At 42.9% G+C, this 15,922-nt stretch overlaps 1 protein-coding gene and 1 long non-coding RNA gene across 6 annotated transcripts in view; one reads left to right on the top strand and one right to left on the bottom strand.

The window, feature by feature from the left end:
- The window catches only part of LOC132542030 (uncharacterized), a 139,513-nt gene that overhangs the window by 91,111 nt on the left and 32,480 nt on the right, over positions 1-15,922 (bottom strand). The gene's annotated exons all lie outside the window — the stretch shown is intronic.
- The window catches only part of SMYD4 (SET and MYND domain containing 4), a 79,406-nt gene that overhangs the window by 33,443 nt on the left and 30,041 nt on the right, over positions 1-15,922 (top strand). For all 5 annotated transcript variants that reach the window (XM_060204135.1, XM_060204133.1, XM_060204136.1 and 2 more), the window contains 3 exons: positions 9,360-9,542; positions 10,685-10,848; positions 14,953-15,085. In XM_060204135.1, the coding sequence (XP_060060118.1) occupies positions 9,360-9,542; positions 10,685-10,848; positions 14,953-15,085 (480 nt within the window). The remainder of the gene's footprint in view (positions 1-9,359; positions 9,543-10,684; positions 10,849-14,952; positions 15,086-15,922) is intronic.

Here is a 15,922-nt window from a genome sequence, read left to right as displayed (position 1 = left end):
TGTGCATGGACCTGGGTTCAGTCTCCTGGTCCCCACCAGCAGAGAAAAAGCTTCACAAGTGGTGAAGCAGGGCTGCAGGTGTCTCTATCTGCCCCTCTCCTCTAAATTTCTCTGTCTCCAATAATAACTAGATATTTTTTTTTAAAAAAAAGAGAAGAAATGCCATTTTAAAAAATAAATAAAATTTTAAAAAAAGACTTTCGTGGCTTAGGCTCTGAGGTCCCAGGTTCTATCCCCAACACCTCCATATGCCAGAGCTGAGCAGTGCTTTAGTCTCTTATCTCTCTTTATCTTTCTTTTCTCAGTATCTCAATCTCTCTAATTAAAATAAATAAAATAAAAATTTTTTAAAGGGTCTGTTATTTTTTTAAGGGTCTACTATTGAGTCAAGGTATCAGAATTTTTTTTACTAGAGTCTTTTGCATAACCATTATGCTGTCTACTCCCACCCCAGAATCTTTTGTTTCTTTCTTTCTTTCTGCCTCCCCACCCCAAGTCATTTTATTGTAGGGTTAATAGTTTACAGTACAGTTGTTGACACATGGGTACAATTTCCCCTCTCCCTGTGCTAAGTGTCCACAGAGCACTCTTTTTAAAATTTTTTTAATATTTATTTATTCCCTTTTGTTGCCCTTGTTTTTTTACTGCTGTAGTTATTAGATAGGACAGAGAGAAATGGAGAGAGATGGGGAAAATGGGGAGAGACAGACACCTGCAGATCTGCTTCACTGCTCATGAAGTGACTTCCCCGCAGGTGGGGAGCCTGGGGCTCAAATCAGGATCTTTACGCTGGTCCTTGTGCTGTGTGCCACATGCACTTAACCCGCTGCCCTACTGCCTGACTCCCCCACAGCACACTCTCACCCCCAGCTTAGGTCCTATTCCACTGTCATGGATCAGGGCCCTGGTGTCCTCTTCAACCTTCCCAGCCCCTCTCCCCCCAAGAGTCCTTTGCTTTGGTACAATACACGAGTATCAGAATCTCAACTCATGCAGCCCTGCTTTTCCATCTCTTCTCTTCCCAACTGAAAAAAAAATCCCATTTTTTCTGTTTTAAATTTCCAAGAGAGGGTCCAGGCAGTGGTGTACCCGGCTGAGTACACACATGACCGTGCCTGAGCCCCACCCCCACCTTGCAAGGGCGACGCTTCACAAGAGGTGAAGCAGGTCTGCAAGTGTCTTTCTCTCTCCCTTTCTCCCCTCTACTCTCAATTTCTCTCTGTCCTATAAAATAAAAATAAAAAGGAGGAAGGATGGAAAAAGAAGAAAAAAATGGCTACCAGGAGCAATGACCTTGTAGTGCCAGCATTGAGCCCCAGCAGTAACCCTAGTAGAAAGGAAGAAAGAAAGAAGGAGAAAGAGGTAGAAAGAAGGAAGAGGAGAAATAAAAAAGGGGGAGGGAGAGAGAAAGGAAAGAAAAAAAAAAAGGAATAAATTTCCAAGAGAGCAGCCTGGCTCAGCACAGCTTTTCACATAAGCTGCAAGCCAGCCTGTATTCAGACTTTTCTGTTGTCAAGTGGCCAGCAATCTAGAGTGCATGCCTCTCACGTGACAGTCCCTGGGTTTGGTTCTTGGCACCAAAAAAAAAAAGTATATAGGCTCCCTCTAGATCCAAACCAGTCTTGTCCTTCTCTCCTGCACCAGATCTGATCAGTAAAACTATTTAAGATGTCAAGTATCGTAGTGCTAGCATTATGACAATCCTGACCCCAGAGACTATTATTAGAAACAAAGTGAAGAAATGGTATTTCCAACATTTCTGTTTTATGATCTCCATTTATCAGATAATGTCTTTTTGTCTTCATCTCCGAGGCTTCACCTTGCCAAACTCCCTCCCCCATAACCCCCATAGCTGTAGTTGTGGCGCCACCGCCTGGCCCTTTCTCTTTCATTTTTTCTTTTGCGGCCAGAGCTTCCCTGGATTTATGTGCCTATAATATTCCACCACTTCCAGCCAACTTTTTTTTTTTTTAAGATGGTGAAAGACAGAGGGTGAGACAGAAAGGGAGGGAGAGTTAGCACAGTACTGCTTCACTGCTTCTGTGAAGCTTCCCCTTTACACAGTGGCCAAGAGCTCAAATCCTGACCCTTGCACATGGTAGTGTACACTCTACCAAATGAGCTCCCACTCCATCCCCCAAATGAACAGGTTTTGTCTCCTGGGCCAGGGAGATAGCTCATCAGGTAAACATTGCCTTGCTGTGCACACTGCTCAGATCCAAGCCCCAGCACTAAATGGGAAGTGCTGTGGCACCAGAAGAAGCTCTGGTATGGTGGTCTATCTCTGTCCCTCTCCTGCTCCCTCCCCACCCTCTCTCTCTCCACATCTGAATTAAAAAGCCTAGAGCATGCGTAGGACACCTACTCTCTAGGGACGTGACTCCTGGGTGTAGTACAGGACTTGCATGATGCATGAGGCCCTGGGTTTGCCCCCAGCACTGCATTTGCCAAAGTGATGCTCTGGCTTTTCTTTCTCCCTTTCACACATGAAATAAATTTTTATAGTTTCAAGGGGCCAGGCAGTAGCATACCTGGTAGAGTGCATACTTTATAATGTGCAAGGATCCGGGTTCAAGCCCTTTGTCCCCATCTGCAAGGGAGAAGCTTCACAAGAGGTGAAGCAGTGCTACAGGTGTCTCTCTCTCTCTCTTTTCCCTCTCTCTCTCTCTCTCTCTCCCTCCCTCTCTCTCTCTCTCTCCCTCCTTCCCTCCTTCCGTCCCTCTCTCTTCTCCCTCCCCACCTTCTCTCCCTTTTCTATCTCCCCTTTCCACTCATTTCTCAGTCTCTACCCAAAATCAACATAAATCAATAAAATATTTTAATTAAAGTTGAATAAATCTGTTATAAATACACATAATAAGCAAGTGTTTTGTCAAAATATTAGTAAATGCAGCCATATCTAACTTTTAAAAAAATTTTATCTTTATTGATTGATTGGATAGAGACAACCAAAAGTCGAGAGGAAGGAAGAGAAACAGAGAGATCCCTGCAGCACTGCTTCACTACTTGCAAAGCTTTTCTCATGCAGGTGAGGATTGGAGGCTTGAACCCGGATCCTTACACATTGTAACATGCACCATCACCAGGCCCCTATTTAACCTTTCTTTAAACATTAAGACAGGATAGCATTTTTGCCCATTAGATTGGCAGAATTGTTTTGTTGGGTTTTATTTTATTTGTTTGCTATTACTATGAAGGGTAAAAATGCCAGCATTGCTCAGCTCTGGCATAGGATGGTGGTAAGGATTGAACCTGGAACCTTATGCATGATAAAGCTGATAGTCTACTGGCTGAGCTATTTCCTGGTCCCTTCTCTTTATTTTACAAGTTTAAAATTCTTCTGGCTACTGTGTATTACTGCTCTGATTTTAATTAGTTTTCTTAATAAAAATACTCCAAGTGGTATGAACGTTTCTTATATGAATGTTTTTAAGGCACTTGATCCATATTACAGAATTGCCCTCCAGGAAAGTTTTCCCAGTTACACACCCACCAACAGCATTCACTTTCATTTTTTAATTCAGTCTAATTTTGCTCTAGTCTGCTCATATTTCTAATCTTATTATATCCCTTTTTATTATTTCTTTGGGGTTCCAGCATCTCCCAGTTTAGTGTTCTCATTGAATTTCATTAGCAGCTGTTTCATTAGTAGCACAGAAGAAGGATTAAAGTGTTAACTAGGATAGACTTTAACAAAAACCTATAAAAATGTATATTATTATCTTTGCATAAGTCCTATTTAATCAGTTCATCAAAAAACTCTCTCCAGTACTTACATTGAGGGACAGAACCAGCTGCTGCTGATACTCTAGACCTTGGCGTGTGAGCTCCTGTGTCAGTGGGTGTTGGTATGCATGAGACCCCTTCTGTTTCATTTGGTTTAAATCCCCCCTGCTTAACACTATTCTATTTACATAACCACTTCATTCTATTTACATAACCACTGTTAACAAGTTCCACCCTCCCTCCAGGGCATTTGTGGTTCAGTGATAGGATTCTCGCCTGCTCTGCCCCCTCTTTGTCACACTCTGATTTTCACCAGTCACTTTTCTCTCCACCCTCTCTATGTCACATCCTGTTTCCACCCTACTTGGCAAGTATATATAAAGACAGCATTGTGAGTTTTACAGTACTTTACCTAGAGTTTAGCTTAGCTCGGCTGCGTCCTGCATGAGTAAAGAGATACTGCCTACAGCTCAGCCATGAGTCCCTGGTCATCTGTTACCCGCCCGTGAAGCCAGCCCGTCAAAAACAACAAGTGGGAAGGGTGTTTTGGTGCTTCTTCTAGATTCACCACCACAAGACCTAGTGAGAGTCTGTGTAGCTTCAGACCAGTCCACACCCTTTGGCTTTCACTCTCCAGCAACCAAGGAATCATCCTTCAGTCTGGGACCTTGATTACTTGACATACATACATGAATTTCATATTTTATAAAGTATGTACCAGAATAAGTATATTCTGAAAGCCTTATGAAAGAATCTTTTTTAATTTAATGAGATTTATTTTGCTTTCCCTTTCATTTTCTTTTCTTTGAATATTTTATTTTAATGAGAAAAAGGAGAGAGAGAAAGAGAGAGACTGACTAAGACCAAAGCACTGTTCAGTTCTGGTGTATGGTGGTGATGGGGATTAAATCTGGGACCTCAGCCTCAGGCATAGTCTTTTGTGTGACTATTTTACTCTCTCCCCAGCACCCCCCTTTTTCCCACCAGGGTTATTGCTAGGGTTTGGTGCCTGCAGGACTACTCTGCTGCTCCTGGCAACCAGTTTCTGCTTCCTTCCTTCCTTCCTTGGCACACAAGGAAATTGAGAAGGGATGGGGATAGAGAGGGAAAGGAAAGAAAGAGAGAGAGAGAGAGGAAAGAAAGAAAGAGAGAAAGAAAGAAAGAAAGAAAGAAAGGGTACTGGTTCACCATTCATGAAGCTTACCCCCCTGCAAGTGGAGACTGGGGACTTGATCCAGAGTGATCACATGGTGACATGTACCCTCTACTGGCTGTGCCACTGCCTTGACCTTATTAGTGATTTGATAATGGTTTACTTGATTATAAGATTATAGGATATAGTTCCACACCATACCCACCATCAAAGTTCTGAATCTCCTTTTTATTTATTTATTTTTGCCACCAGGCTTATCACTGGGGCTTTGCTCCTATTCACTTTCTCTTCACAGTCTCTCTTTTTTCTTTCTTTTTTTTTTTTCTCTTTTGGTAGAGGGTGAGAGACATTGATGTAACAGGAGGGAGAGAGAGAGAGAGAGAATACACAACAGCACGGCTCCACCATTCATGAAGCTTCCCCATGCTCTCATGTGATGAACAGGGACATAAATCTGGTCCTGGCTCAAATTAGTGTTCACTCTACTTGTGAGCCATCTCCCAACCCCCTTGAATCTCTGTTACAATATTTATTTTATTTACTTTGTGAGCTAGAGAGAAGGAAGAGACAGAGACCAGAATAGCACTCTGTTGTTTGTGGCACCAAGGATAGAACTCAGGATCTCATGCTTGCAAGTCTACCAGTATGTCCTCCCCAGGTCTCTTTGCATGAATATATATATTCATATATTTTGCCTCCAGGGTTATTGCTGGGGCTTGGTGTCTGCACCCACTACTCCTGGAAACTATTTTACCCATTTTGTTGCCCTTGTTGTTATTGTTGTTGTTACTGTCGTTGCCATTGCTGTCATTGTTGTTGGATAGGACTGAAAGAAATTGAGAGAGGAGGGGAAGATGGGGGTGGTTTGTGGAGGAAGACAGACACCTGCAGACCTGCTTCATTGCTTGTAAAGGGACCCCCCCCCCTGCAGGTGGGGAGCTGAGGGCTCGAACCGGGATCCTTATGCTGGTCCTTGTGCTTTGCACTCAACCTGCTGTGCTACCACCCAGCCCCCTGCATGAATATGTTTTTAACGCACTAGGGACATCATTGAGACATACTTCTGGCAGAATTATCACTCCCTCTCTTTCCTTTTTGTCTATACAAAAAAAAGTCACAAATTATATTTGATAAGGTACATATATAGTCCAACTTTCTACTGTCTCAACTAGTAGATGTCTAATATCAAATATTTAATAATTTTTAATCAATACTTAATTTTTAGAAATAATTAGAGACTGAACACTGGTATAAATAGGCACCCCACTCAGTTCCTGGCCCTACTTCTGTTAGAGGATAATCTATAAATAATTCACGAAGCTTGACATTACTCACTGCATTGTGATAATTTTTTCTGGGAAAATTTTAGCAACTGTTCTAATATACATTGCCAGTTATCAGTAGCTGGGAGTGCAAGTCAACTTTTAATTATGCAGAGGATGATTATTCAGACTCCAAACTGTTCATGCCCTGTAATTCTCCTTCCTGCTGCCTACCTTTTAGCATTTTCAGTGCTCATTAACACATCTACCAGAAGGTAGGCATTGGACCAGGGGGAGAAAGGAGAGGGAAGTAAAAATCAGCTAAGCACTCAGAAGAAGCTCTGATGAAAGATTTCAATACAATTTGTAGAATTGTTGACAAAAATTGAGTCATTTAGATTCCCTGTGAATTTTATTTACTTTTTCCTATTCTTGTCCTCCATAGCAACAGATAATAGAATTGTCTGCAGAGAGACAGCATTATTCCTTTATTTAATGTTTTCCTGGCTAGAACATTTTCACATGACGGTTCGTGATATTTTCTTTATTCATTACATTTATACCCTAACTTCTTTAACCCTGTGACGATTGGCAGGTTGAGATTCCTGGCACAGACCACCATTAACTGATGATTTTCCAGGAAACTGAAAGTTCCCCTTTATATTTCAACCCACTCTGCTGGAACTAGTTTTTCTTGTGCTTAACCAAAGCAAGTGAATAAAAATGTCAGTCTGTTTCCATGCCCAAGGTTGCCTGTACTTTGCACATTTCTAGCACATTGTGGTCAATACAGAAACCCATGTGCAAGGTGTGCTGGCAGCCTGGTGGCCTCTAGTTAAGTGAAATGTTATGGTCGGAGCAAAAGTTGAACAGCATTGATGTGTTTCTCTGCCCTAAGGCTATTATTCTGGTATGTTTTCTGCCTTCTTCTCCAGTCTATCACCTGTTTCTTATCACTGTCAGAAAGCCTACGTTTTATCAGCTCTCTGTTTCTAGACTATTATGGGCCAAGAAACTGAATAATTAAATCAGTTAGAAATGTAACCAAAATAAGAGCAAGTATGCAGACATGAAAATGCAGAGAACTCCAAGATTAATCCAAGTGCGTGACCTTTAGTGCAGAAGTAGACTCACTGCTTAGAGACTTCTTCCTCCCTTCCTCCCTCCCTTCCTTCCTCCCTCCCTCCCTTTCCTTCCTTCCTTCCTTCCTTCCTTCCTTCCTTCCTTCCTTCCTTCCTTCCTCCCTTCCCTTCTTTCCTCCCTTCCTTCCTCCCTCCCTCCCTTCCCTTCCTTCCTTCCTTCCTTCCTTCCTTCCTCCCTTCCTTCCTTCCATCCATCCTTCCTCCCTTCCAAAAGGATCCTTGCATGGGTACATGCACTTCCTACTATGTGCACTTAACCCAGTGCACCACCACCCAGCCCCTGAGAGAAACTTTTTCTTCCAATTAAAGTTACTGCTGGGCTGGAGAAACAACTCAGCTGATGTAACAGGATTTGCATGAGACTGAGGCTTCTTGTCCAATGTCCAGCTCCACGTGGCATATATATTTTAAATATATATATATTTAAGTAGTAAAATTTATCTTTTTATTTTTTTTAAAGAAAAGAGGCAGCCCAGGAAGTGGCTAGAGCACTGGACCTATAAGCATGAGGTCCTGGGCTCAATCCCCAGCATCCCATGTGCCATAGTGATGCTCTAGTTCTCTATCATTAAAATTTTTTCATTAAAACTATTTTTAATTATTTATTTTAGATGGAGCTAGGCAGAGAGAGTGGAAAAGACCACAGCACTCAAGCTTCCTTCGAAGCAGGACAGGCAGGGCTCAGACCTAGGTTGTGCACAGGGCAAAGCAGCACTTTATCAAAGACTGTTATTTTGCTGGCCCTGAAGTAAATACAATTTTAAAAGAAAGAAAGCCACTCCTAATTGAACCCAGGGCCTCATAATAAGGAGCTATGCTGGGGCCAGGTGGTGGCACACCTGGTTAAGCGCACACATTATAGTGCTCAGGGACCTGAGTCCAAGCCCCTGGTCCCCACCTACAGGGGGAAAGTGTCACGAGTGGTGAAGCAGGTCTGCAGATGTGTGTCTCTTTCCCTCCCTATCTCCCCCTCCCTATCTCTCCCTCTCCTTTCAATCTCTCTCTACCCAATAATAAATCATATTTTAAGACATAAAAAATAATGGAACTGTGCTTCTCTCTCTCATACAAATAAACAAATCCTTTTTAAAAGGTAGAAAATTCCTAATGACTGATTTCCTATTAAATTGGGAGAAGGGGCAGGCATGAATAGAAATACTGATTTTGGGGGCCAGGTGGTAGTGCACTGGGTTAAGCTCACATAGTGTCAAGTGCAAAGACTGGTGTAAGTTCGAGCCCCCATCTCCCCACCTGCTGGGGGGTTGCTTCACAAGCAGTGAAACAGGTCTACAGGTGTCTTTTTCTCTCCCTCTCTGTCTTCCCCTCCTCTCTCAGTATCTCTCTGTCCAAAAACAACAACAGCAGCAACAACAACAATCAAAGAAAGACGGTCTCCAGGAGCAGTGGATTCATAGTGCAGGCACTGAGCCCTAGTAATAACCCTGGAGACAAAAAAAGGAAAAAGAAAAATAAATATTGACTTTTTTTGTATTCTATTTTTTAAAAATTTTTATTTATAAAAAGGAAATACTGACAAAACCATAGGATATGAGTGGTACAAGTCCACACAATTCCCACCACAATACTGACTTTTTAAAAATGTTATAAGTCTGTTTAACTTAGGATAGTAATTAAGTCACTTGTTCTGTTAACCAACCAAAAACTAGTTAATCAAAAAACTGTAAAAGTCTTTGGAAAATAACCTCAACAAGTAGTATGGTTTCTATATCCTCATGAACACAATGGAACTGTATCTAGATAGCTCCCTACTGATAATTCCTTTCTATTACTATATATATATATATTCTGATCTTTGGATTTTTTTTAATGGTACTGAGACACAGTGTGATTAGGCTTCAGGATCTGGTGGACTTTCAGTGTTTTCATTTGCCTCACTTCCTGGGAACTAGAGTTTGCTGTGAGTCATGTTCCATCTGATTTATTTTGGATCTGGCTGTGGAGCTATGACTCAGATGGGCTTCAGGCCCAGTGGCCCTGCTCTTCTTCTGAGGGCTGGATGGTGAGGCCGGAACCCGTGTCCTGACACATTTTGCCTTTTTCTTCTTGTGCTTTTAGGATCTGAAGAGAGAATCGTTACTGACAGCAGGCAGGTCCGCCTTGCCACAGCTGTCTTCCCTGTTACCAGCCTCCTGAACCATTCCTGCAGCCCCAACACCAGTGTGACCTTTATTAGCACCGTCGCCTGTGTGCGGGCATCCCAGAAGATTGGAAAAGGACAAGAGATTCTCCACTGCTATGGTGAGCCACCCTCATTCAGGTCTTCACCAGAAGAGGACAGAAGAATTAGAACGAGCAGAATTCTGCACTGATGGCTCTAATGTTTGGCTCTTGGATGAGACCATGTATATTTAGATAAAAAAACAAACAAGTGGGCAGGGGTAGATAGCAAAATGGTTATACAAACAGACTGTCAAGCCTGAGGCTCCAAAGTCCCAGGTTCAATCCCCTGTACCACCATAAACCAGAGTTGATCAGTGCTCTGGTAAAAAAAAAAAAAAAAAAAAAAAAAAAAACAAGCAAACTTCTTACTAGGGCCTTATTGTTTCTAAACTATTACATTACTCACTGCTTAATCCCTATGCATTTCCTATTCTGAAATGGGCTAAGAACACTTTTTTGGCTTCATTCCTCCCTTGCGACTTTAAAATGTATTCTCTATTTCAAGTTCCACAAATGTTTTTGTAAAGAGTGCCCATCTGAGACCTGGGAGGCGGGGACAGTATAGAGAAGCACAAGAACTTATAGACATGAGATCCTGGGTTCAAACTCCAGCACCTCATATGCCAGAATGATGCTGCGGTTTTCTCTCTCATTAGCAAATAGATCTTTAGGGAAAAGGAAAAAAAAAAGAGTATCACATTATGAATAATTAATAAGACCCTCTGCTAAGCTATAAAGTTTTTTCAGAAGTGCCTATTCCTCTTTTTTTATTGTTGTAGTTATTATTGTTGTCGGATAGGACAGAGAGAAATGGAGAGAGAAGGGGAAGACAGAGAGGAAGAGAGAAAGATAGACACCTGCAGACCTGTTTCACCACCTGTGAAGGGGTGCCTTTGCAGGTGGGGAGCCAGCAGCTCGAACCGGGATCCTTCCGCCGATCCTTGCGCTTCGCGTCACATGCGCTTAGCCCACTGCACTACTGCCAGACTCCCTCTTCCTGTTTTTTTTTTTAAGTTAATTTATTTATTTTGGATAGAGACAGAAATTGAGAGTGAAGGGGGGTGGGGAAAGAGACAGACCTGCAGCACTGCTTCACTGCTTGTGAAGCTTCCCCCTGCAGGTGGAGACTAGCATCCTTGCACATTGGAACTTGCATTACTGCCTGCCCCCCTTGACTATTCTTTGTTTTAAATGTTGACCAAATGTGCTGGTCTCTACAGGCCCTCATGAGAGCAGAATGGCTGTTGCTAAAAGACAGCAGAAACTGAGGTCTCAGTACTTCTTTGACTGCACCTGCCCAGCTTGCCAAAATGAGAAGCACAGAATTGGTACAGGGCCCAGGTGGGAAGGATTCTGTTGTAACAGATGCAGAACACCCTTACAGGTAAGTCTTCTGTCTTCTCTACTCTTCCTACAAGCCAGATATCCAACCCAAAGGACTTGGATCTTTAGAAAGAAGCCATTGGGGCTTACATCTGCAGAGGCCAGTAGTGCCTCTTCTCTTTCAGTCTATCTCCCCCACACACTGATTGCCCTTCTGCAGGAACCACAGGGAAAAGTTGAATTTAGTTTTTCTCTTACAAATAACAGAAAATTCCACCTGGACTGCCTTAAGAAGAGAGGAGAAGACTAAAGACTTTCCTTGCTCAAACAAATCACTAAAAGTCCCCAGGCTAGGTGTTCTTCAAGTGCAGCTTTGCCCAGGTCATCACAAAGACTCAGCATTTCTCTCCACCTCCATTAACTCCACTTTCTGTTATCCTCATCTTCACACAGGTTTCCCTCTTGTGGTAGCAGTATGACTTCAAGTAGCTCCAGTTCTATAACCTCCTTGCCCTAGAGGGCAGAAAACTGTGCCACTCTTATAGTAGCAGCCTGGACAAAAATTATATTTCAATGACCCAATACCTGTAGCTGAAGGAACATCCCAGAACCTCCACATAATTTTCCTTCAGACAACGGGGCCAAAAGAATGGGCCGGATCTGAGCTCTTACCTACCAACACTGCCTGTGGGAGTTGAGAAAAGGAGAGAATCCTCAGGAGAAAACTGATTGGCATTGCTAAATAACTCAGCATCTTAAAAAAAAAAAAAAAAGAGTAAATATCCACCTTAGAGATTTTTCTCCTCTGTCACAGGATGTACTGTGTTTTTTGTTTGTTTGTTTTTGTATTTTTGTTTTTGCCTCCAGGGTTATCATACCTACACCACAAATCCACTGTTCTTGGAGGTCATTTTTTTTTTCTCATTTTGTTATCATTGATGTTGTTGGATAGGACAGAGAGAAATCGAGAAAGGAGGGGAAGACAGAGAGGGGGATAGAAAGACACCTGCAGACCTGCTTCACCACTTGTGAGGTGACCCCTCAGCAGATGGGGAGCTGAGGGCTCAAACTGGGATCCTGAGGCTGGTCCTTGCACTTCGCGCCATGTGCACCTAACCCACTGTGCTACCGCCTGACCCCCATGTTTTTTTGTTTGTTTACTTTTTTCTCAAACTTAAAAAATAGTTGAAGATTGTGGTCTGGGAGGTGATACAGTGAATAAAGCATTGGACTCTCAAGCATGAGGTCCTGAGTTCAATCCCTAGCAGCACATGTACCAGAGTGATGTCTGGTTCTAGTCTTTCTCTCTCTCTCTCTCCTCCTATCTTTTTCACTAATAAATAAATAAAACTTTAAATAACAATAATTTAAGATCACTTTATTGGGGAATGCTCATTTACAAGGCTATTATTGAGGCTGGGCAGTGGCAAAGCCGGTAGAGCACACACATTACACTATACAAGGACCCAGGTTCAAACCCCCAGTCCCCACTTGCAGAGTGGGGAAGCTTCATGAGCTGGGTATCAGTGCTATAGATGTCTGTCTTTATCTTTCCCTCCTTCTCTTTTTCTGTCTATAGGAAAAAAGGGAGGAAGGAAGGGGAAAGAGAAATGGGGGAGCACCAGAAACAGTGGCTTTAACATGTAGACAGAGCCCCTGTGACAGCCCTAGTAGAAAAAATGAAAGGTTATTATCATTCCAGGTGTACAGTCTCATAGCTCCCGGTGATAGACGTCAGCACTCCACAGCCTCCACCAACTTGCCTTCTCCCTCTTCCGTAGATCATTGAGTCCCTACCATCTTTTAACCTCCTCTCTACTGGGCCCCTAAAGAGTCTGTGGGGTCTGCTACAATAAACCATAACTAATTAGGGCCCAGGAGATTTTACTGAGGTTTGTGCACCAGACTTGCCTGCCTGAAGTCACAGAGGCCCCAGGTTCATTCCCTGGCACCAGCATAAGCCAGAGATTAGCAGTGCTCTGGTTTCTCTCATATTAAAATTTTTAGAAGGTGGGGGAGACAGCATAATGGCTATGCGAAAGACTTTTCGTGACTGAAGCTCCCAGGTCCCAGGTTTAATTCCCCAGAACTACCATAAACCAGAGCTATGATTTAAAAAATTAAAATCATAGTTCATTAAAGTTTCACCTTGTATTTTCCCTTGCTTTGTTACTTAAGTCCACCTATGTGTGAGGTCAGTATTCTTACAGGAATCACAGGTGAGATATAGAACTGGTGGTGTTAGAAAGCTGAAGTTGCAAACTGAAGATCCAATGTGGGAGGCCTCACTTAACATCTTATCCTATTACTTTTCTTTTCTTTCTTCTTTTTTTTTTTTTTATATATAATCACTGGAATTGTCTGTCATCTAAACCCCTGGCCCCAAAGGAAAATAAAAGAGGGGTTTTAAGGATGGAAAGAAATTGAGCACTAAAAAGAGGAGAAAAGAGCAAGAAAGAGATTGTGCTTTTGTTTGTTTGTTTTTTGTTTTTACCAGAGCAGTGCTTATGGTGGTGCTGAGGATTGAATCTGGCCTCTGAACCTCAGGCATGAGAATCTGCTGCGTAAACCACTGTGCTAGCTCCCCGGCCCACTGTGCCAGTTTAACTGCAAAGATTAAGTCTCCCCCGGCCTCCCACCCACAGGGGCGTCGCTTCACAAGCAGTGAAGCAGGTCTGCAGGTGTCTGTCTTTCTCTCCCTCTCTCTGTCTTCCCCTCCTCTCTCCATTTCTCTCTGTCCTATCCAACAACGACAACATCAATAACAACAACGACATCAATAACAACAACAATAATAACTACAACAAAGGGCAACAAAAGGGAATAAATAAGCATTTAAAAAATTAAATCTTAGTATGGGATCACTACTGCTTTCATTAGAATTGTTTCTATTCGGGAGTCGGGTGGTAGTGCAACAGGTTAAGCGCACATAGCGCAGAGAGCAAGGACCAGCCTAAGAATCCTGGTTCGAGCCCCCGGCTCCCCACCTGCAGGGGAGTCGCTTCACAAGCGGTGAAGCAGGTCTGCAGGTGTCTATCTTTCTCTCCCCCTCTCTGTCTTCCCCTCTCCTCTCTCCATTTCTCTCTATCCTATCTAACAAGGACATCAGTAACAACAACAATAAAACAAGGGCAACAACAGGGAAAATAAATAAATACAAAAAATTTACAAAAAAAAAAAGAATTGTTTCTATTCAACCAAATTCAGTGGGGTTTTGATCATAGTACATTGCTGGTGGTCCCTTTACTTCAGTAGAGTTAGAAGCTATGGAGCACCTCACCAATGTGTCCTGAACCCCACCTCCCCAGAGCCTACCCCACTAGAGAAAGAGAGTAACAGGCTGTGAGTATGGATCCACCCATGTCCAGCAGAGAAGCAATGACAGAAGCCAGACCTCCCACCTTCTGCACTCTATAGAGACCTTTGGTTCATACTCCCAGAGAGATAAAGAATAAGGACGCTTCCAAAAGGGGGGGGGGATATAGAACTCTGGTGGTGGGAATTGTATGGGATTGTACTCCTCTTATCACACAATCTTGTCAATCATTATTAAATCATTAATAAGAAAAAGAAGCTATGGAGCAATCATAATGTGAGCACTTTCAGTGTTGCTAGTATACTCTGCTGTGTGAATAAAGATAGGACCACTGGGTGGTGGGTGCTGCACCTGGTTGAGCACACGTTACCATGTTCAAGCCCCCAGCCTCCAGCTGCAGCAGGGAAACTTCACAAGTGATGAAGCAGTGCTACAGGTGTCTTTCTCCATCTCCATTCCCTTTCAACTTCTCTCTGTCCTATCAAATTAAAAAGAATAATAAATATAATTTTAATACTTATTTACTTATTCCCTTTTGTTGCCCTTGTTGTTTTATTGTTGTAGTTATTATTGCTGTTGTTATTGATGTAGTTGTTGTTAGATAGAACAGAGAGAAATAGAGAAATGTTGTTGGATAGGACAGAGAGAAATGGAGAGAGGAGGGGAAGACAGGTAGGGGGAGAAAAAAATAGACACCTGCAGACCTGCTTCACCACTTGTGAAGTGACTCCCCTACACGTGGGGAGCCAGGGGCTCAAACTGGGATCCATATGCTGGTCCTTGCGCTTTGTGCCACAATAAATGTAATTTTTTAAAATAAAAGGTTAAAGATAAAACCAACTTCCACAGGGCAGTAACGTGCTGAGCTGTGGCAACACACCTTGTATGGAATCAGTCAGGAGGGACCACCTAGACTCGCGGTTACAGGACCTTCAGCAGCAAATTGGGATGGCCCAGAAGCTTCTCAGGAAGGGTCAACTAGGTGAGACTGACTTTCTGCTTCGATCCTCCAGACCCTTCCCTTTTAGTCTTTCTGCATCACCTTGGACTCAAGGATACTGTGATGATTGAAGAATTAAACTGAATTATTCCCATGCCAGCCACAAGATGGCTATGTAAGCCAAGAGACCAAACCCTAAGCAGCCCAGTGCTGTGTCTTTGTGAAGGGGCCAAATGAATTAAACTGTTGTTTGCATGTGCGTCAGATAACCTAAGTTAAGTACCCTCTGATGGAGACAGGGTTATCTCTGACAGCCTGGAGTTTGTGCAGATCCAGAACACAGTGTCATTTTATGTGGACTCCAGAGCCCAGGGAGCTGACTTCCTGTAGAGATTGTTCTGCCCTCCTCAGGACTTCATCTCTCTCCTAGAGAGTAGTGGGACCTATGCCCAGGGGATAGACTTCATCCTACACTTTCCTTATTCTTTTTTTCTAAAGATTTTAAAAAATATTTATTCATTTATTTATTCCCTTTTGTTGCCCCTGTTGTCTTATTGTTGTAGTTATTATTGTTGTTATTGGTGTCGCTGGATAGGACAGAGAGAAATGGAAAGAGGAGGAGAAGACAGAGGGGGAGAGAAAGACACTGGCAGACCTCCTTCACTGCTTGTAAAGCGGCTCCCCCGCAGATGGAGAGCAGGGGCCTGAACTGGGATCCTTATGCAGGTCCTTTGCACCACCTGCGCATAACCCGCTGCGCTATCGCTTGACTCCCTCTTTTTCTTTCTTTTTTTTTTAACCAGTACCCCACTGTACTGTTCAGCTCTGACTAGTGGTGGTGCAGGGGATTGAACCTGGGACTTTGGAGTCTCAGGCATG

The sequence above is a fragment of the Erinaceus europaeus genome, chromosome 12 (assembly GCF_950295315.1).
Source record: "Erinaceus europaeus chromosome 12, mEriEur2.1, whole genome shotgun sequence".
In the NCBI taxonomy this organism is placed as follows: Eukaryota; Metazoa; Chordata; class Mammalia; order Eulipotyphla; family Erinaceidae; genus Erinaceus; species Erinaceus europaeus.
This window is presented reverse-complemented; position numbering and strand designations above follow the sequence as displayed.